The following is a 21,851-nucleotide window of genomic DNA, read 5'->3' as shown; positions in this document are numbered from 1 at the left end:
TGGTTACTAGTTAGTCAGTAGAGAATGTGTCCATTGATGTGTTTTATAAAGTACAGAAGAAAAGCAAAGAATTCACAATTTTTTTATAACTTAAAAAACTTTATTTAAAATTTAAAACTTTATTTTAAAATTTGAAATCACCATTGTTACATTAATATGACATAAGATTTTACACATAGCAAATGATGGATGTGTGTTTACTTAATGAATACTATATATGTTCAGTTGAGCGCCATCTGCATTTACTTGACTACTTACTGGAATAAGTCATAAAGTTGGATCAGAAGGGTATGTGATGGTCTGTGGCAATTGTATTTTCTGTTTTGTGTAGTCACCGCTGCTCCTTAAGTGGTGAGGATTTGAACAGACAGTGGCAAAGTCCAAACCCAGACTTGCATCCTACGATTTACCATGCGAAGGGGTTACTACAGTACCTGGCTGCAGTGAAGCGCTTACCACTGGTACGTGGCTGTATTTGTACTTATTGATTAGGATAGTACATATTAAGTTATATTTTTACATTGGCATGCAAAGTGACATCTTTACCCCTGTATCATTAGACTTCGCTCTCTTCTGTCCTCACCTCCCACCCCAGCAGGTTCCACTACTCTCTTGACCTGTGTCCCGTCCCCCTTTCTAGATTGTGACCTGAATACATGTGCATATATTAATCATACATCTACACACACAGTTTTAAACCTAGGTTCCACATACTGGTATTTGTTTTTCTGTGTTTACTTAATTGTACTTACTGTAATCATTTCCAGTTACATCTATTTCTACAGATGCATACAATTCTCATTAGGAGTGTTGATTCGGGCTGGATCCTCCAGGAGTTCTGTTTTTAGTTGTGTTGAGAAGTTCCCATCATGACTTCCACAGCTGCTCCACACGTCTCTTTCTGAACAGTGAGCAGGGTTCCTCTTTCCTCCCTCCCTGTCAGCACCTGTTACTTGGATTTTAATGACAACTACCCTGGTTGGTGTGAGATAAAATCTCAGAGCAGTTTTAATTTACATTTCTCTGGTGGTTGGCTAAGGATGCCAAATACTTTTTAAAAAAATTATTTATCTTTTTTGTGGGAGGGTTGGCATTCCTGTCCACAGTGCAAGCTTGGAGGTCAAAGGGCAACTCTAGAAGTTGGTTCTCTCCCTCTACTGTGTGGGTTCCCAGGCACCTTTTCAAGTATTTATTAGCCATTAATATTCCTTCTTTTGAGAACTCTCTTTTTGATTCTTTATACCATTTACTGAGTGGGTGATTTTATTTTTTAGTAATTTTTAAAAAAATTTCTTTATAGTGTTTAGATATTAGTCCTCTGATGTGTAGTTTTCAAACAAAAAACAAAACCCAAGCTTTAGGGTTGGAGGGATGTGTCAGTGTTTAAGATCACTGGCTGCTCTTCCAGAAGATCCAGTTTGATTCCCACACCCACACGACTGCTCAGAATGATCTGTAACTCCAGTTTCAGGGCATCCAACACTTCTGGCCTTTGAAGGCACCAGGCCCACCCTTGGTGTAAATACGTACATGCAGGTAAAACATTTGTAAATATTAAATAATTTTTTTGAGACAGGGTTTCTTTGTAGCTTTGGAGCCTGTCCTGGAACTAGCTTTTATAGACCAGGCTGGTCTCGAACTCACAGAGATCCGAGTGCTAGGATTAAGGCATGCACCATCAGTGCCTGGCTAAATAAAATGATTTTTATAGCTTTAAAGAATAAAAATTTACGTGTTTCTGTGAATATATGACACACGTGTTCAGGGTCCTGAGCAGCTCTGAAGAGAGCCTGGGTCCCTTGGAGGCCAATATGGGTGCTGGGCACTGAGCCCAGAGCCTCTCAGAACAGCTAGTGCTCTTGAGCCTTCTCTCCAGCCATCTTCCTCCTTTTCCATGCAGACACTTTGATTTCATGTAATCCCGTTTGCCAGTTGGAATTGTTTCCTGTACTGTGCGGGCTTCTTGAAGTGCTTTCCTCTACCACTGTGAAAGCTTCAGGTCTCATGCAGGCCATGATCTGTTTTGATGGCTTCTGTGCCAGGTGTGAGATGCAGATTGGTCTTTCTAGAGGTGTGGAAGCCAAGATTCTCCAGACCATTGTTAAGGAGGCTATTGTCTTGGTTACTTTTCTGTTACTGTGAGAAGACATCACAATCCAGACCAGTTTTAGAAGACAGTTGATGGAGTTTTTCTGTCCCACTTGGTCCTACAGCGGTTAAGTCCCAAAGAATGACACAGAGGTCTATGTTAGTTATAAACTGATTGGCCCATTAGCTCAGGTTTCTTATTAACTAATTCTTATAACTTATATATTAGCCCATTATTCTTATCTGTGTTAGCCATGTAGCTTGGTACCTTTTTTGGCAAGATAGTCACATCTTGCTTCTTCTGCGGCTGGGTCTGCGAGTGCAGACTTAAACTTTCCTGTTTTCAGAATTCTCGTTGCCCTGCTTATACTTCCTTGCCTGGCTACTGGCCAATCAGCATTTATTAAACAAGTACAAGAAACAAATCTTTACAGGGTAAAAATCGTCCTACAGCATGTGAAACCTTCAAGGATTTAGCAATTCAAACATTAATTATAAATCCTTAACAAAACTTGGTTTTACTTTTTATTAAATGATGATTTTTCTAAATTTAAAGACCAAAGAAGACAGAGCTGTTGGTTGACTTGATATATCTGCATTTATTTGGTAATATATGAATCTAAAGATTAAAATTTTTGTTTTGGCAACTGTAGTTTTAATTCATCCTAAAGTTACTAAAGATCATAGTAAAGCATTCTTTCACAACTTTGAGCACAATAAGCTGTGTATAGGGAAAATGATTTTGTACATGGAATGGAGTTGAATAAATTCAGAGCCTGCAGTTAAGGGTTCACATCATCACTCATATCTTTAAGATGTGAGCATGCTGGGTCAGCCTGCAGATGTGTCTTTTGGAATGTGACATGTGTAGACCTAAGGCTTTAATTGTGAAAACATATGCTCTTTTTAAGGTGTATTGTGACTACCATGGCCATTCTCGAAAAAAGAATGTGTTTATGTATGGCTGCAGCATCAAAGAGACAGTGTGGCATACCCATGACAACTCAGCTCCCTGTGATGTTGTGGAAGACATGGGATACAGGGTAATATACAGTTCATGAATATTTGAATTTCAAATGCATGTAAGCTATCAGAAAATTTTAATACACGTGAATTGATCAGATTCGATGTCTGCATCTTGCTATTTTTGTTTAAAGTTTTTATTTTTAGGTTTGCTTTCATATTGATCTTTGCTATCCATTTAGAATTTATTTTTGTATTTCGTATGGAGATGTGCCTTAGGTAGGGTTTTTATATTGCTGTGAAGAGACACTATGACCATATGGCAACTCTTGTAAAGAAAACATTTAATTGGGGTGGCCCACTTACAGTTTTAGAGGTTCAGTCCATTGTCATCATGGTGGGGAACAGTGTGGAGGCAGACATGGTGCTGGAGAGGTAGCTGAGTCTTACATATTGCAGGCAGCCGGAAGTCAACTGAGACACTGGGCAGTACCCTGAGCATAGAAAACCTCAAAGCCCACCCCTACAGTGACACACTTCCTCCAGCAAGACCATACCCACCCACTCCAACAAAGCCATACCTCTTAATATTGTCACTCCCAAGAGATTATGGGGGCCAGTTACACTCAGACCACCACAAGGTGCAATCTTATTTTCTCTGTGGATACTAGTTCTGTGAGCACAATTTATTTTACTGAATGGTAGTGTTGATACGTGTATATTCTGTGCTCACGTGCGCTAGGAGGGTCTTATCACTGTAGACATTCAGTTACTTCTCTGTGCCACCTCATTTTAATCATGTGAATCCTGACATGTTGTAGTATTCCTTTAAAAATTTGGTTGGCTGTGGTTTTTTTGTTCTTTGTGGTTTTTTTGTTCAGTTGTTGTTTATTTTGTCTTTATTTTCCTTGTGAATTCTAGAATATTCATTTGTAGATTAACTTTGAGATTTGAGTCAGAATAGTGTTGCATCTAAATTAAGTTTGAGAAAATTACTTAAGAGCATTTGTATTCATAAACATTGCTTGTCTATTTGATCGAATCTTATTTTCTTAATAAATTTTTTAGTTATTAGTTTTATTCCCAAATACTCTGGATCTAATTGCAGTTGGGATTAAGAACTTTTCCCTCACAAATCTGCTACCCCTTGGTAGAGCATTGTTTGCCTATAGGAAAATTATTAACTCTTTGACGAGAAATTGCTATGAGTTTTATGATTCTTCCAAAAGCATTGCATATCAAAATGTATCTTCCTGCCTATCAGTAAACGTGAAGGTGAAGTAAGACTATGTTAGACACTGAAAGTACCTGATATCTGCTTCTCAAATAACCTTTTCCCCGAAGCTACTGGGCAGTAATCTTCTAAAAGGTATTTTTTAAAGGATTTATTTTATTTTATGTGTGGATGTTTTGCCTGCATGTGTCTGTGCACCATATGTGTGCAGTGTCTGCAGAGGCCAGAGAGGGCACCAGAAGCACTGAAACTGCCATGCAGACTATTGGGAGCTGCCTTGTGGGTGCTGGGACCTGAACCCAGATCCTTTGAAAGAACAAGTGCTCTTAACTGCTGAGCCGTGTCCAGTTCCTGGAAGGTTCTCAGGACTGAGCACTCTGAAACAGAAGGCAGCTTAAGAAAACTAATGCAGGAGAAGCAGAGCAGGCAGCGCTGTGGAGGAGTCACAGGATCTGCAGTGTCTCAGCCCTCAGACAGGGAGGTGAAATAGGGAATACTTAACTTAGATTCTGGTAAAGAATGTTTGGAAGTGAATAGCAAGAGGCCCGAAACACTGGAAGGAACTAGCAAGAGACAGCCGGTTCCTGAGCTATTCTCCAGACATCAGCTTCCCTCTCTGTAAAATATCCAGTACTCTGGAGTGGATGCCTGCTGTGTGTGTGAGGGGACAGTGAGGCTGGAAGAGGGCGTGGGCCACGACGTGGGTACTGAGGGCCTGATGCAGGTTCTGCAAGAGCACTCCTAATCATGGCACCCTCTCTCCAGCCCACCCCACCCTCATGCCATCCCTCTTTACCTACACAGCAGCTTGATGTTTGTTGATTATCATTTTAGGTCATCATATCTGGATTTATCTCCATTATTGTATCAATTACACAAAATTCAGATTGTGCAGTTTCGGTTTACGATATTAGAGCACCCACTTGCATTTCTTGAATAGTCTCTTGTAGGTGGCCATTTGAATACTATTGCCAAATTCTCGGTAATACAGATGAAATCAGTTAATGCTTAGAATGCCACGAGAGGTGCTGCTGTGACCCACATCCTTTTTACTGCAGCATCTTTCCTAGGGAAACCAGTGCCTGGTTCTTTGAGTTTACATAGTGACAATTGGAAGTGAGGTTGAGGCTTTCATGTTTGCACATCACACTATCCTTTGGAAGTACTTTATCATAAGTCTGGCTTTTGTAATGTTCATGTAACTACTAGTATTTTAAAAATAAGAATGTTTCATATGTATTACAAACATATTTTCTAGGGCTGAAGAGACAGCTCAAAGGTTAAGAGCACTGGCTGTTTTCCAGAGGTCCTGAGTTCAATTCTCAGTAACCATATGGTGGCTCACAACCATCTGCAATGCGATCTGGTGCCCTATTATGGAGTGCTAGCACCAGAACAGTGTATACATAATAAATAATTAAATCTTTTTTATAAAAAACCCCCACATTTTCTAATTTTTTTCTGGTGTGTAATAATTTAAAAATGATATTTGTTGCCTTTCCCCTCTTTTGATAGCAATGGGCTGAGAACGTAGGGCCTTTTGTGTGTGCTTAGCAAGTCCTGTGGACTCCTGAACCACATTTTCAGCCCTGCAGATTTTTAAAAGTTGCTTCATGTTTAATTTAACTGGCGAAGAGTGACTTCAAGTTTTATACACTGACAACAGCTGAGCCCATGGTAGTGATGGTTGGCTCTTTCTAGTGCAGAGCTCAGTGTTTCCTGCATTTCTATCCACATGTGGGTCAATTTAGACAGAGGCCACATTGACATGGATGAGATTGTTTCTCCAGACATAGTCATTCTTTTTGTGATTTTTTTTTAGAGTTTGTTCACATGTTTACAATATTAGGTAAGCTTGATAATTTGAGTTAGAAAAAGTATTGGTACTGCTTAGATTATGATTTCATTAGTTGGGCTTTTTTTTTTTTTTAAATCTTGAGGTCATTGACATTTAGTGTTAAATCAGTTGACCTTTTCTGGGTTAATTTTTTTTAAATTTTAAGCATGTTTTTCTTTATATTTTATTTGCTTATTATTTACTTGTGCATGTTTATGTATGTGTGTCTGTGTGAAAGTTTTCACACATGCATTTGGGTGCCCGTAGGAGCCAGAAGAGAGTATTAGATGGCTGGAGCTTCAGTTACCAATGTGAGTTTTCAGTACCGAACTCAGGCCCTTCGCATGAGCAGCAAGTGCTCTTACCCTCGAAGCCATCGCTCAAGTCCCTTTCTTTATATTTTTAGCCATGTTTGTTGTAGACACTTTTAAATGTGTACTTTGTACGTTGCTTGCTGCTATAAATGTGTTTCCTCACTGGTTACCATTTGGAACAGCAGAAGACTCTAAGTTAGCTAAGGTTGAGTGAGGGGGAGGAGCACAGATACTTAAAAACAAAGCAGTGTTTGAATTAATAACTTCTGGGTTACAATTTGACTTTTACAGACTCTGCCTAAGATACTGAGCCACATTGCTCCAGCATTTTGCATGAGCAGCTGTAGCTTTGTTGTGGAGAAATCCAAAGAGTCCACAGCTCGGGTTGTGGTATGGCGGGAAATAGGCGTTCAGAGGAGCTACACCATGGAGAGCACTCTGTGTGGCTGCGACCAGGGGAGATACAAGGTAAAGCACATGAAGATTCTTGTGTGTCTGTGTGCACACGTGCTCGTGAGTGCAGCTTCCGAGGAGGCTCTGGAGCTGAAGTTCCAGGCAGTGTAAGCTGTGCATGTGACTGCTGGGACCTGCATCCTAGTCCTCTGCACTCGTAACCACCGAGCTGTCTCTCCCACTACGGGTGCTTAGACATAAAGATGCTCAATGCTTCCTTTCATATACACTCTTTCGGTTTTCAAGTATTTGTTAAATGTACATCTGCCTTATTGAGCTATGTGTGTAACATATAGTAATGGGATCGAGTGACACAGCATGACAGTTTCTGAGTCAGAGGGTCAGAGTGAGGACTGCATGTATGTGGGTGTGTAAGGGTGCATGCCTGTCTCTGCATCCATGCCAGAAGAAGATGTGTGACATCTTTCTCTAAGGCAGTGGTTCTGAACCTTCCTGTTGCCGTGGCCTTTAACACAGTTCCTCATGTGGTGACTCCCAGTAATAAAATTATTCATTGCTACTTCATAACTATAATTTGCTACTGATAATTTATTGTAATTCTGTTTTTCAATGGTCTTAGGCAACCCCTGTAAAAGGGTCTCTTGGCCCCCAGGTTGAGAACACTGCTGTTCTGTTACTGTCCACTTTGTTCTATATCTCTCTGAAGTGTACACAAACCTTCCATTTATAGAACTAGAAATGCCTTTGGCTGGCCAGCCAATGAGTTCCTAGAATCTACCAGTTCCTCTTACCTCTCTGGACACACACAGCTGTGCATAGGATTTGAACTCAAGTCGTTGTGCTTGAAGATAAGTCAGTTTTACCCACTGAACCATCTTCCTGACCCTGCTTTTTGTTGCTTTTAATTTCTTTAAACTAGATCACTTGCTTAGGAATCTTTAAGAATTTTAATTATTCAACTCTACTCAGATCCATAATTTTAAGGAAAGTACATTGGTACATTGGATCACACATTTATTTAGTAATTTATAAGAAGCTACACAAGTAACACTCTATTATAAAAAGTTCCTATCAATTTAGTAGTTTAAATATTTTTTATGAATTTAAAATAAGTATATTAGTAACTAGTTATATTTAAATTTGGGTGTGTGACCTTTTTGTGTGTGTACATACATGGCTGTGTGTGTGTGTGTGTGTGTGTGTGTGTGTGTGAGAGAGAGAGAGAGAGAGAGAGAGAGAGAGAGAGAGAGAGAACGGAGGCCAGAGGACAATCTGTAGGAGTTAGTTTTCTTCTCTTACCAAGTGGGTCTCAGGATGAACTTAGGTGGTCAGGCTTGGTAGCAAATGCCTTTACTGGATGAGCCATCCCATCAGACTCATTTTTTATTTTTTGTAAGCTTTTAAAAAACAAATTGAATACCCTATGGAGGGAAATGCTTCTTCCTCTGCAGTCTTACCTGTTTGCTGTGCGGGTCAGGAGGAAGGTCGTTCCCGGGTAAATTGCAGCTGTGCTAGCTGTGCTCTTTGCACTTGCAGTGGACTCCTGCGGGCTGACGACAGCAGCCAGCTGCAGACCATCCTTGCTGGGCTGTGCTCTCCTCCACACCACAGCTCTCCACAGCTCTCCATAGCCTGAAGCCTTCAGTTGTTTGGGTTCATTTTGTATCTGGAAAATAAATGATAAGCTCTATAGTTTGCAGTCAGTATTTGTGGTTTTATATGGTGACATTTAACATTTGATAACCTTATATTTGGGGAGCAGTTAAAGAAGGTAATGGGAATCATGTGTAATCTTCTTTTTGATGGAGCAGAAAAATTAAAACAAGCACTGTCACTTGACGTGGAACATAGAAATGATTTACTACTTTTGTTGAATTCATTCTCTTTTGTTTAGGTACTTACTTTCATTTCTTTTTACCAACTTAGACACTGTCTGAATATCTATAAGGCAGTGTTCAGAAGTGCATAATGCTTCGACTTCAGTACGAGTGGCAGCACTGGCAGTCAGAGCCATGGCTCACACGGTGTGTGAAAGGGCCGAGCAGACGCCGTAACAGTCTGCTCAGTCTTCTCTCAGTTTCCCGAGACCGGACAAGCAGTTTCTGAGGAAAAGCCACGAATAAAGGACAGTCAATTTGTAACACCCCCAACAGCCAAGAGGAGGCATGGTCTATGCAGTGCTGGGCTAGGTCAGGCTTGAGTCATCTCCACAGCAGCTCGAGGACCAGGCCTGCCCCAAGTGGAAACTGTAGCCCTGACTAACCCCTGACTAGCCCTAGCCAATTAAAATATACTAATATGATTTTTACACGATTAAGCCAATCATACCTAAAATGACCTACCTTCCTTAGATACTCAGTAAGGCTGAAAAGAAGCCCCCCACGTCCTTCTCGGGGTCACAGTCATCTTTCCATTGTGTAGGATGGTCAGCCCCAGCATGCTGGAATAATAATAATAATAATAAACACTCTGCCTTTGCATTAGATGTGGTCTCTTGGTGTGGTCTTTGGAGATCCAGACTCAGTACAACGTTAGGAAGACTTCAGCATTGACAGTCAGAACCACGGCTCACAAGAAGTGTTAGGAAGACTTTGTTTCGCACATGAACAAGAGTAATGTTAGTCAGAAAATTCTCTGCTCATGTATTCTGTTCCCTCAGATTGTTGGTAACGTGATTTGCGTTCTGGGTAGTGGCAGTATGTGTTCTTTTGCAGAGTTCAGGTTAGTCCCGCAGAAGCCAGAGCTGAGTCCAGATTTCAGGATATTCTTTTAGAGCTGTGGGGTTGTTGGGGGTGGGCAGGGGAAGGAAGATGAAAATTTGGAGTGCATGGCAAGACCCTGTCTCTAAAACAACTCCAGAGAGCCACAGTAAGATGCCATGCTGTAGGGCAGTTTGCTGTGTTTCCTAGAACACTGTGTGCCCCCCATGTCAGAGCAGTTCCTCCGCAGCGGTGGTTCAGCTTTGCTAGCACATCAACGTTCTTTGGATGTGACTTCAGTGACTTCAGTGAGCTGCAGCCGAAGGAGACCAAAGGTTCTGAGAATCTGTGTGTTTACTTTATTTCTAGGGTTTGCAGATTGGGACTCGAGAATTGGAAGAAATGGGAGCAAAATTTTGTGTTGGTTTAATGCGTTTGAAAAGACTGACTTCTTCATTGGAATATAATCTGCCCTCCCAAATACTTGACTTTGAAAATGACTTAATGGAATCCACCTGTAAAGTGACGAGGTAGGACACTCTTCTTTTTCCTGTGTGCTATCTGCTAATAAGACCTCTCAGGGACAGGCAGTGGGCGAGCGTGACAACCGCAATAGCCAAGAACATGTGTACAGTTAACAGGATTAGGTCACGTGTCTAATACTTGCTTCTAGCTGTAGTGGTTGATTCATTTACTAATGTTCGAGTAATGCTGCCATGAAAGAGCCGTCTGCATTGAGTTTTGCTTTTATAACTGCAATACTTCACTTTGAACCTGGAAACAAGGAACAGAGAAATATGGCATTTAGATAATATCTAACTTAAGAAGACTTGGAGTCATGTTTTATATTTCAAAAGAGATTTTATTTTATTAATGTATACATACTTGAGATGGCTGTCCAGTAACCTGATTTTATGTTGAAAACAGCTGAATTTAGCACACATTTGACAATTTATTTCTGTCAAATGGTTTTAAAAATAATATTCATTTTTAAAATTCATTGTGTATGACATTTGAACCATTTGTAAGCATAGAGTTCAGTGCTAAAGTTGTTAGTCATAGTGTCAGACTGTAGCCTTCTCTTCTGTGGTGTGCGTGTATGGTAAGAGTAGTCCCATTCTCTAGCACTGTGATGACTTGTGTTACTGGGTACCGGTTTGCCGTTGTGTTAATCCATCAGTGCACTGTTAGGTGAATCAGCACAGCAGCCTTGAGTGTAATGAGACAGGAACCGGGCTCTTTGTGGACCTGGTCACTAGACGGTGATCTCTGGCAGCCACTGTTCTTTAACATACTGCCCGACCCCAGTGCAAGCAGATGCAGAGTTCACCATGACTCAGTGGGTAGAGCATTTGCCATGCAAGCCAGATGACCTGAGTTCAGGTCCAGAACCCATATAAGGTGGGAGCAGAGACCTGACTCCTCAGTTCTCCTCTGGCGTTCATACATGCATGCCCACATGTGGTGCTAATACAAAATGTGGAGGGAGGTCAGCTTTCCCTGAAGTCAGACACTGACTTGGAGTCACAGTGTTACCATGGCCCATGGAAGGAGGATGCTCGCCTCCAATAGTCCAGAGGACCAGCTCTGTTTATTAGTGATCTACACAGATGATCACCATTTGTGCCTTCCTCCCAACACATTCATTCAAAAAGAAGAAATGTATATTTGAAAAGTCTGTTCAGAAGAATTATACTGCTAACTACTGCCATATATTTAACATTTCAAATTATTTATCAGTATAACTGTTTCCTTTTGTAAGTGTGTTTGTTTACTTCTGTATCATGGGGAGTTCATCCTGTATCAGACTCTCTTGAGAGGGTGTAGTACAAGAACAAGTTGAGCATATCTGATTCTCACCACTATATAAACATCTGTATATCTACTATAAAAATATCCAGCAGTCTTCAGTTAAGATGGGGTGTTTTCTCTGACAGTCTGCAGCTGAGATGTAATGATTCTGTGTGTATTTTCACCCTCTTTCTGCCCTTAAGAACTCAGCTACCTCTTTCCCTGCCTATCATTCTTAGTCTGTCTCAGATTAGTTTTCCCCTAACTTCTGATTTTTTTTTCCCTTAAGTTTTATACCTTAAGGCTTCCGTAGTTTTCAGGTCCTCGGTCTGAATTTTCCTCCATCTCTTAATGTACCTAGGCCATTCATCTTAGGCAAGCGTACTGCGGATGCTGGGTTCTCCTGTGGCATTCTGGTCTGCTGTGTAGCTTTGCTTTCTCCTGTTGTTCAGAACCTTCCCTCTGGTCACCTGTTAAGATGGATTGCTGAAGTTTCCCATTGCAAATGTAGTTTTTCCCTGTTAGTAATTAGAAAGGTTTTTTTCATTGGGATTACTTTACAGCTATGCCTGTGTCCTCTTTCTCATCAAACTTTTAGTTTATTCATTTTTAGATGTGTGTGTGTGTGTGCTTGCGCGCGCGCACATGCGCGGTGGATTTATAATTTAAAGTTTAATTCACTCTAACTACAACTACCGTTAGTTCATCTTGGTGCTCAGAATGGCCCTGTTCCCTTCACAGAACTTTTGTATGTTTATGCATGTCCACCATGTTCGCTGGTCCATTCCCCTTGGGCCCGTCTTGTGCATAGTTTTTCCTAAGGTTGGAGTTAGCCACTGTTTCTAGCCTGTCCTGATGATTTGTAAGTTAAAGTAGTATTTATATCAATGTGTAGTGATAGTTTTATTTATTGCTTCTTTGCCATCACTGTTCTTAAGTTCTCTTAGGCAAAACTCTCTATTCAAATAATTACACCCACGGGTATCCATATGTACATGTGTGCTTACACAAACAACACCTTTACATCTAATCATACAGCATAGACTTAACTTTGTTTTAAAATTTCTAGCTCAGTTCAGTGACAGTGAGAATCGGCATTCCCATCCTTACTTCTAACCTCTGCTAATTTGATCTCCCTTGCTCTGCCTTCCTTTCCTTTCTGAGATTTCTTGGGAAAATATGTCTTGTGCTGTCCTTGCCTGGCAGTGTTGCTGTTCCCTGACTGATCATGCTGTACTGATGAGCCCTTAGGTTTAAGTGTTAGCTGCAAGTTCTGGTGGAAAGTGTTGCAGCTACCTTGTGGTGAGGGTAGAATACACAGAAGGAATTATTTGAGGGAGCTGCTGGGTGCTGGAAGGATCATTACATTTCTGAGGTGACTACTGTAAGAATATGCAGAAAAATCCATGAAAACCCTACACTGGGGAGTTTCTCTGTTGATCAAGTGCTTTCTGTGCAAGCATGAGCCCTAACTTCAGATCCGCAGCTCGCACAGCGTGTGCACGTCATCCCAGCACGGGCCATCCAGCCCAGCTGTCAATGAGCTTGTGTCTCTGTCTCAAAAACTAAGGTGGAGACCAGTTGGGGTAGACTTGTGACATACACCTGCGTGCCTGTTTGCACACATACACATCACATACACATGTACACACACTTGCACACTTGTATGCTTTATTTTGTACCTGGAATGGGACTGATTGGACTGATTGTTGCCTGGAAACCTTTTCCTAAATTGCACTGTGTTTTAAATACACTGACAATGAACTTCCTGGCCTTAGACTCCCTGAAGTCTGATCCAGGCTGACAAATCAAAATCAATCTGTACCAGATTTTCATCATTCTTCTTCCTTTTTTTTTTTGTTTTTTTGTTTTTAGAGTCAGTGTTTCTTTGTGTAACAATTCTAGCTGTCCTGGAACTAGCTCTTGTAGACCAGGCTGGCCTTGAACTCACAGAGATGCGCCTGCCTCTGGCTTCTGAGATTAAAGGCATGCGCCACCACCGCCCAGCCAGGGTTTTCTTTTTTTTTTTTTTATAAATTTATTTATTTATTAAAGATTTCTGTCTCTTCCCAGCCACCGCCTCCCATTCCCCTCCCCCTCCCCCAATTCAGTCCCCCCCCCCTCAGCCCGAAAAGCAATCAGGGTTCCCTGTCCTGTGGGAAGTCCAAGGAACCCCCCACCTCCATCCAGGTCTAGTAAGTTGAGCATCCAAACTGCCTAGGCTCCCACAAAGCCAGTACGTGCAGTAGGATCAGAAACCCATTGCCATTGTTCTTGAGTTCTCAGTAGTCCTCATTGTCCACTATGTTCAGAGAGTCCGGTTTTATCCCAGGCTTTTCCAGACCCAGGCCAGCTGGTCTTGGTGAGTTCCCAGTAGAACATCCCCATTGTCTCAGTGTGTGGGTGCACCCCTCACGGTCCTGAGTTCCTTCCTCGTGCTCTCTCTCCTTCTGCTCCTGATTTGGACCTTGAGAATTCAGTCCTGTGCTCCAATGTGGGTCTCTGTCTCTGTCTCCTTTCATCGCTTGCTGAAGGTTAATATTCAGGAGGATGCCTATATGTTTTTCTTTGGGTTCTCCTTATTTAGCTTCTCTAGGATCACTAATTATAGGCTCAATGTCCTTGGTTTATGGCTAGAAACCAAATATGAGTGAGTACATCCCATGTTCCTCTTTTTGTGTCTGGCTTACCTCACTCAGGATAGTGTTTTCTATTTCCATCCATTTGTATGCAAAATTCAAGAAGTCCTTGTTTCTTACTGCTGAGTAATACTCTATTATGTATATATTCCATACTTTCTTCATCCATTCTTCCATTGAAGGGCATCCAGGGTTTTCATTCTTACTCTGTTTGCTTCTCTAGATGACACCTGCAGGAACTCCTCATGGAGTTATTTGGACATGTTGCTAATTTTTTTTAATATTTTTTTTATTGAGAAAAGGAGAAAAAAGAACAAAAACAAAAACAAAAAACAAGTTTCCACCTCCTCCCAGCCTCCCATTTCCCTCCCCTTCCTCCCACCCTTCTCCCCCTCCTCCCATCTTTCTCCCCCTCCTCTCACTCCTCACCCCCTCCCTCTCCAGTCCAAAGAGCAGTCCGGGTTCCCTGCCCTGTGGTAAGTCCTAGGTCCTCCCCCCTCCGTCCATATCTAGGCAGGTGAACATCCAAACTGGCTAGGCTCCCACAAAGCCAGCACATTAAGTAGGATCAAAACCCTGTGCCATTGTCCTTGGTGTCTGATCAGCCCTCATTGTTCTCCATGTTCAGAGAGTCCAGTTTTATTCCATGCTTTTTCAGTCCCAGTCCAGCTGGCCTTGGTGAGCTCCCCGTAGATCAGCTCCACTGTCTCTGTGGGTGGGTGCACCCCTCGGGGCCCCGACTTCTTTGCTCATGTTCTCCCTCCTTCTGCTCCTCATTGGGACCTTGGGAGCTCAGTCCAGTGCTCCAGTGTGGGTCTCTGTCTCTATCTCCATCCATCACCAGATGAAGGTTCTATGATGATATACAAGATATTCGTCAGTATTTTAGACTAGGGCTTGGCTGAGAATAGGCAAGGTTTGGTAAAGAAATAACAGCTAAACTTAAACCAACAAAATTAGCAATTTTAAATACTCTAATCTGGGTCCAGTGGACCTTAGTGCTAGAAACCCAAAAGAAAACGTATCAAAAAAAAATGTTTTCTGTATAATGATGATTGTGGCTTTTACAAAGAGGAAGTGGTAGTTGTATGTTTTAAAGCATCTAACAGTCACTGACACTTCCAAGACATGCTTGACTATGCTGTAATGAGAGGTATTCAGAAGCGGGCTTCTCTGTTTTGCAGCTGTGTTTATATGAAGACCCGGCCTTAGGAAATGGAATTGTTTCTAATGCACTGGCTGCTCAGTGCCTTATTTATGTTCAGGTTGTGTCATAGGCGCATGACAGGTTGAGCTGTGCCAACTTAGTGGCCATGAAATGTCTAGTTAGCCTCTCCATGGAAGTGTTCTTTCTGCTTGGCACAGCCACCCCACCCTGCACCAGCAGCGCAGACATACCCTGGCTAGTCCGAGTCTCAGCTCTTCTGTGTTCTTGTTTAGGATGTGAATGTGTGTGCAGAATATAGCTGTGTGGTTTATTACTTGTTCTGTTGTCTTCATGCAATGGTATATTCATTCTGTTTCCATTTAGTGAATTACTGATAAAATTAAAGAGTTTTAATTTTTTTTTTGTTTTTTCACATCTGGTGTTCTATTTTATTTAATTTTTTTAATCTTATCTTAGGGATGATTTTGTTATTCACTTTTGTCTCTGCATAAACCTGTTCTATTTTCTTTTGTTATTCTTTCATTGGTACCCTAGAGGTTTATTAGTGCATAATGGACCCTTAATTTACTACTGCACAGTATAAATTGCTGTGTCTGCTTCCTCAGACAATGAATGCTGAGACCTTAGGACACATTAATTTTATCATTTTCCCACTTTTTATACTATTGTTATGTATTTAATTGAACTGTTTATACTTTAAGCCATATTATGCATATAACTGCTTTGGCCAGCCATTATTCATTAAGATTTACTTTTTAGCTCTTCTTTGGTACCCACCCCACTGGTGGTCTTTCCTCTCTGTTGAGAGGTCTCTTTCTGTTACCCAGGCTGGACTCCTCTGCATCTGCTCCAGGTTAGGGCCATGTAGTGTGCTCTTAAACTGGTGTGTGTGTGTGTGTGTGTGTGTGTGTGTGTGTGTGTGTGTGTGCGCGCGCGTGCGCGCGCATATCTGTATTGTCTAAGTGTCTATGTGTACATTTGTTTATGTGTCTGTATCTCTGTGTGTATATCTGTTTGTATGTGTGTTTGTGTCTCTGTGTGTTTGTGTGTGTGTATGTGTCTCTGTGTGTCTGTGTCTATGTGTATATGTATGTGTCTGTCTCTCTGTGTGTTTGCGTATGTGTGTCTATTTATATGTGTGTCTGTGTATGTATCTTTTTATGTGTCTGTCTCTGTATGTATTTGTTTATGTGTCAGTGTGCATGTATGTATCTGTTTTTGTGTGTGTCTGTGTCTCTGTGTATGTTTGTGTGTCTGTGTGTGTATGTCTATATGTGTATGTCTGCTGGGAATAGATTATTTCAGTTACTACATTTTCTCATTTTTCCCTTTTATTGGGATCACAGTTATTTTAGAGCTTCCATGTGATAATTAGCACACTAGAGCTGTTTCTGTTGGGCTTTTCTCTAGTTTTGTTTCTTGGCATGTCTGGCAGTTTACCAAATGCCAGCGGGGTGTCATGTAAAGATCAGAGGATTTCTTTGTCCTCAGCTGAGCTTCAAGGAGTAGGGTTTGGTGCCCCAACCCAGTGCGCCTCTGAGCTGGCTTGAGGTAATGTCAAACAAAAATGTGAATGTGTGAAATTTAATTGACTCCTGGTTCAGTCCCCCTGGCTTTCCAAGTGGCAGCCCCTAGGGGTCACAGTGGAGGCCCAGGACCCTCCTCTCCTGTGGCTCTGTCTGTCTGTGTTTGCTCCTGTGCTGCTTAGCTTCTTGTGCTGTCATTTAACAGTTTGTCAAATGCCTCTGGGAAACTGGAATGTTGGGGTCACCTCTCTGCAACTCCCTTTTTTCAGGGATCCTGACAGCTCTGCACTCCGGCTTTCCCCCGCAGTCCCCTGAAATGGCTGGTGCTCTGATGACACCCTGCTCTGGGCCGCTGCCTCCTTTGCCCTGCTTCCCACTGGACTTTGCCCCGCACTTTCCCTTGCCGACTTTGCTCCGTATCCTTTCGCTGCAATAAGCCATGAGTGTGGACCCCGCTGTGTGCTCTCTTCCTCTCAACCTGCTGCTCCATTCTGAGTTTCTTCCTTGCTTGGTTTTCACAGAGATACTAGTGTTCTTGCTGAGAACAACTGGAGCTAGAACATAGTGCACAGCAGTAGCTCATCACTGCCAGTGTCGTCATGGGCTGGTTCCTGCAGACGGTCTCCTCGAAACCCCACCATCTTCATTGTAGCTGATACTCTCTGTGTACAAGATGGCGCCATTTGTGTGCTGTGACTCTGTGCCTAACGGGTGACTGACCGTCTGGCTCCCTCCTCTGAGGACTGACTTTTGGCTCATAGCTGGAGCTTGGTGTCTCCCTCATTCCTTCTATTCCTTCCTTCCCTTCTCTCTTTTTCTTTCTTCCTTTCTCTTTTTCCAAATAGATGTCCTTTGGGCAGCCATATTGTCCAGTAGCTCAGCTGACCTCTGTGTGTGCTAGCACATGCTTGTAAGTATGTCCTAGTCATTTCAGAGTGACACGCATACATATATTTTCTATGAAAAGGAAGGTGGTTGTGACTGTGTTAGGTAATGTATGTGAAGGTTCTTCTTAAGTTGTAAAGTACACAGGACATATATCAGAGTTCAGCAGATGAAAATTAATTGGTGCGATTGGCCTTGTGTTCTAAATCTTTCCCACTGAAGTAAAATAGTGGGGGGCGAGGGGGGGCAGGAGCATGGATGACCGTGTCAGCCGCCTTGCTCCTCACTGAAAGGGCTGAGGTGGAGGGTCGGGGAGATCAAGTGGAAGAGTGGAATGCCATGCCAGGTAGACAACAGCACAGTGCTTTAGTCTGGAACTAATTCCCAGAGACAGTCAGTATAGTGGGGGCTCTGCAGAAGATAAGGGCTTCACGGTGGAGAACTGAGGATGAAGTCAAGCTGTACTTTGAAAAGAAACATGAGCCATTGGGAGAAGAAAGTGGGGCCGTACATCCTGTGCAGAGAAAACAGGTATGACCAAAGTGTGTCAAAGATCATGTAGGGCTTGGTATTTTCTGGAGATTAAGGCTAGCTTCCTTCTGGAGAATTGTGAGTTGTATGACTTCCTGAGTGTATAGATTTGAGAATACAGAGGAGGAATAGATTTAGTGGGGAAACAATGAGTTTTCAGCATGCAGTGTCTGTGGTGTAGGTGTGATAGCTGTGTAACATCTCTAGAACTCCATGCAGGTACAAGAGGGCTAGGTGAAGTCAGCTTACATGTTTGCTCTTGGAACTTAAGAGAATGCATGAATGGAGAGCTGGGAACCAAGAGCATCTTTATCAGACCGCATGCTCTATAGGCCAGCAACAGAGAGGAGAGAGAGCAAACCAGAGTGGAAGAGTCAGAATTCTCTCCACAGTGAGTGCAGCCGAGCCGCTGGTGGAAATGGCAGTGGAATCGGATTGTGAGGGCTGTGCATGTGCAGTGTGGAGAAGCATGTGCCTTCCCTTCCTCTCCTTCCATAAGCCTGACTCATAGACACGTCTGCTCTGCTCTCTCTCCTCTCTGATCCCTGCCCACCTTCCTGGCAGACTCCCGTGTCTCCTTTCCCAGCAGTGGTCACCGTGTTTCAGGGCCAGTGCTGCTGTGAGCCTAGGAGCAGAGCGTTCTGAGGATCTGGAGAGACAAGGGTCTGAGTGACCATGGTGGGTACAGTGTGGACTAAGAGGAGGGCTTTATTTCCTACTCTTTCCATTCTCCTTACCAGAACAGGTGGCACCATGAGCAGGGTGCTTGGTGAACGAAACAGGTGTGGTTTGTTCATGCCAAACTGACGAGTAAACCATGACTTGCCATGAGGGACACAGCCTCTGGTACAGCCCTGCCCATCTCTTGCTACACTCCCCTGGAGCTTGCTATCTTGGTCTGAGGCTCCCAAATCTTTGCTGTCCTTACTCTGGCACCTCTCTTGTTCTGTCTTCTCATTGGTGTGCAGCTTTAGGAGATGGTCTTCAGACCCTTTTCTGATTTCCTGTTAATGAACCTTGTATCCACTTTTACACACACAATCAATCCTTATTTTGACCCTGCTCCTTGTAACCGACCTGGTTCCAGCCTCTGCTCTCCCAGTGGCCATTGAGCTACATCTGCTGGCTCAGGGTCTCTTCAGTGGCGCTCCTAACGTGTGGGGTCTGTCGCCTTGCTCACTTTTGCCAAGCACTGTCTCTGCCTCCGTGCCTCACCTGCCTGGAGCTGCTCTGTCCTTCACCCTCTAGCAGCCTCTCTGCTGGGACTGCCGTGCTCCTCTCTGGCTGTCAGTCCACAGCCAGGACTAAGCAAATATGTGCCAGGAGTTTACTTGTTCTCTTCATTTGTTCCCGTCTCAGCCTCATAAGATTCACCTACAACTTTAGGAGTGTCTGAAACACTGAGGTCAAAGGTGAACCAATTATTATATTTCAAAAGCAAGAGAGATAGTAACAACCATGCCAAAAAACAGACAATCTTTTTTACAGTCTTTCTGCCCATGAACTACTACCTATGGAATTTTTAACTACATGTTTAAATTTCATAGTAAGTTGTCCTTGTAAATGTTGGGTCTATTAAGTCTTGTTCATTTTTCAAGCCAGTCGACATCTTTATCTGGACTGTGGTATGCTGTGTAAGCTATGAACTTTTTTTTGTTTGTTTGTTTATTTCAAGACAAGGTTTCTTTCTGTAGTCCTGGCCATCCTGAAATTTGCTCTGAAGACTAGTCTGGCCTGGAACTCAGAGAGCCATCTGCCTCTGCCTCCCAAGTACTGGGATTGAAGGTGTGCTCCACAACCACTGGGCAAGAAAGCTCTGAACTTCTAAGAGAAAAATCATTATGTGTCAGAGTAAGATGGCTTGCAGTCCCATCCCCACTCCCAACACAGACACACAGACATATGTGTGCACGCGTGTGCACACACACACTCCACACTTTCCTCTGCAAGGGTAAAGCTCACTAGAGGAAGAATTGCTTTTTCAGACAGAATTGACTTTTTCCATCACAATTGCAACTATAGGATCCCCTTGCCTTCTGCTCCAGCGTGCTGGCCTGGAATTTTGTGCTCAGCTGTGCATACTCTCATCTCCAGGGTTGACTGACCCTACACTTCTTATTTTAACAGACTGTTTTCTCTTTTGTCTAGTTGTATAGCTTTTGGTTGTTTCACCTATCAGAAATAGTTGTTTGGAAGTGGCCTGTAAGCAAACATACATATGAAATTTGCGTTCATTTGGACACAACTGCGGGGTGTGTAGATTGTCCCAGCAGTGTGTCCTTGATGTGAGTGTGTAATTCCCACCACTGGGAAGCAGTCATGGGAGAACTGTTTTCATCCCTCATACACTACCTGAAGAAATATGCACAGACATCTTATTCTCTACCCGGTGGGAAGTAGTCAGTCTGTGTGTTGAGTAGTCACATTGTGGGGATGTGGCTGTGACCAGTTCACAGCAGCGAGTCACTGTAGACGTCAATGGTTCTAACCCATTCTCCCAGGAGTTAGTTAGGTGCCGCAGTTTCTCACGCAGCCTGTTGGAACTCCCTGTTGCCTGATTTGCAGGGATTAAAATAGGATTTTAAGATAAATCTTCAAAATGTGTGTGTTGATGAAATCCTTGAACTAATAACCCTTGAGTGAATCCTCTTCCCTTGTGCCTATGATGTGCTGTGTATGGACCTTTCAGTGTCACTAAAGACGGCCATGTCACCCCACTGCTGGGGCAGGTGGCTTTCAGCTGTTATAAACACCTTGTTCATTTGTATGAAGTCTCCAGTTAATCCAAGCTGCTTGTATTACTGAGGTCCAGGTTGATGCCTGTGAGTGGTGTGTCGAAATCTGGGTCTCACGAAACCTTGTGTGTTCTGTGCTTTGGCTGCAGCCCTACCACTTATGTTTTGGATGAAGATGAACCTCGATTCCTTGAAGAAGTTGATTACAGTGCAGAAAGCAATGACGAGTTAGAGGTTGAATTAGCGGAAAACACAGGTGATTATGAGCCTTCTGCCCAAGAAGAAGCCCTTTCCGACTCCAAGGTATCAAGAGCTCACATGTCTTGAACTTTCTGCCATCTTTGTTAATTGCCAAGAAGAAATGAAATGTCTTGGTTTTCATTACACAGGAAATTTGAGAGGGACAAGCTTTTAGACAGCTGACTCAAAGAAGACAAAAAGGAACTTGGGCCTGTGTGGTTTCAAGAGAATAAATATATTATTAATTAATGATATAATTGGCATTTGTTTTATTTTAGATATTCAGTGTACTTTATATAGCATTGAATTATCAAATGATAGATTTACTTTAAAAAAGAACCCAAATATCATTGCATGAATTTTTATCTCCTGTGGCACCTGCATCAAGTAGATAAATTTGAAGTGTGTCCAAGTACAAAGTCTAAATGATAGTGTTGAAAGCTAATATCCCTGTATGTGGGTTTCTCCAGAGATGCTTGTGTGGAGGTGGGTAGCTCCTGAAGATAAGACTGCTCTTCAGAATCATGTGAACTGTGGACCGTGGCCTTGAAACCGTCCGTTAAATAAAAACCATATCAAATACCGTGTTTATTTTGTCATCTTTTTAGCCAGCTCAGGTTCTTAGTTTGAAGAACTTCTAAAAATCCTGTGTCTGACACTTGATGAGAGCTTCCCTAAATAACCTAGCTTCCCAGGCTTGAGAATGATGCTGTGGGTGCCCGTGCCTCCCACTGAACTGCACCCTTGTTGGCCGTGTTGTATGGATGTCCTGCAAGACCCTCACTGC

General features: G+C 42.6%; 1 protein-coding gene across 3 annotated transcripts in view; it reads left to right on the top strand.

Moving 5' to 3' along the window:
* LOC121443905 (cytosolic carboxypeptidase 1) overlaps window positions 1-21,651 on the top strand; it is a 129,144-nt gene extending 107,493 nt beyond the window's left edge. For all 3 annotated transcript variants that reach the window (XM_041645660.1, XM_041645661.1, XM_041645662.1), the window contains 5 exons: window positions 332-461; window positions 3,000-3,131; window positions 6,728-6,904; window positions 9,919-10,079; window positions 20,974-21,651. In XM_041645660.1, the coding sequence (XP_041501594.1) occupies window positions 332-461; window positions 3,000-3,131; window positions 6,728-6,904; window positions 9,919-10,079; window positions 20,974-21,151 (778 nt within the window). In that variant the 3' untranslated portion in view covers window positions 21,152-21,651. The remainder of the gene's footprint in view (window positions 1-331; window positions 462-2,999; window positions 3,132-6,727; window positions 6,905-9,918; window positions 10,080-20,973) is intronic.
* The last annotated feature ends 200 nt before the right edge of the window (window positions 21,652-21,851 follow it).

Source organism: Microtus oregoni, unplaced genomic scaffold (genome assembly GCF_018167655.1).
Source record: "Microtus oregoni isolate MIOR12 unplaced genomic scaffold, Mior012 000114F_ref0000099, whole genome shotgun sequence".
Taxonomy (NCBI): Eukaryota; Metazoa; Chordata; class Mammalia; order Rodentia; family Cricetidae; genus Microtus; species Microtus oregoni.
Note: the sequence above shows the minus strand (reverse complement) of the source record. Positions and strands in the feature narration are given on the sequence as shown.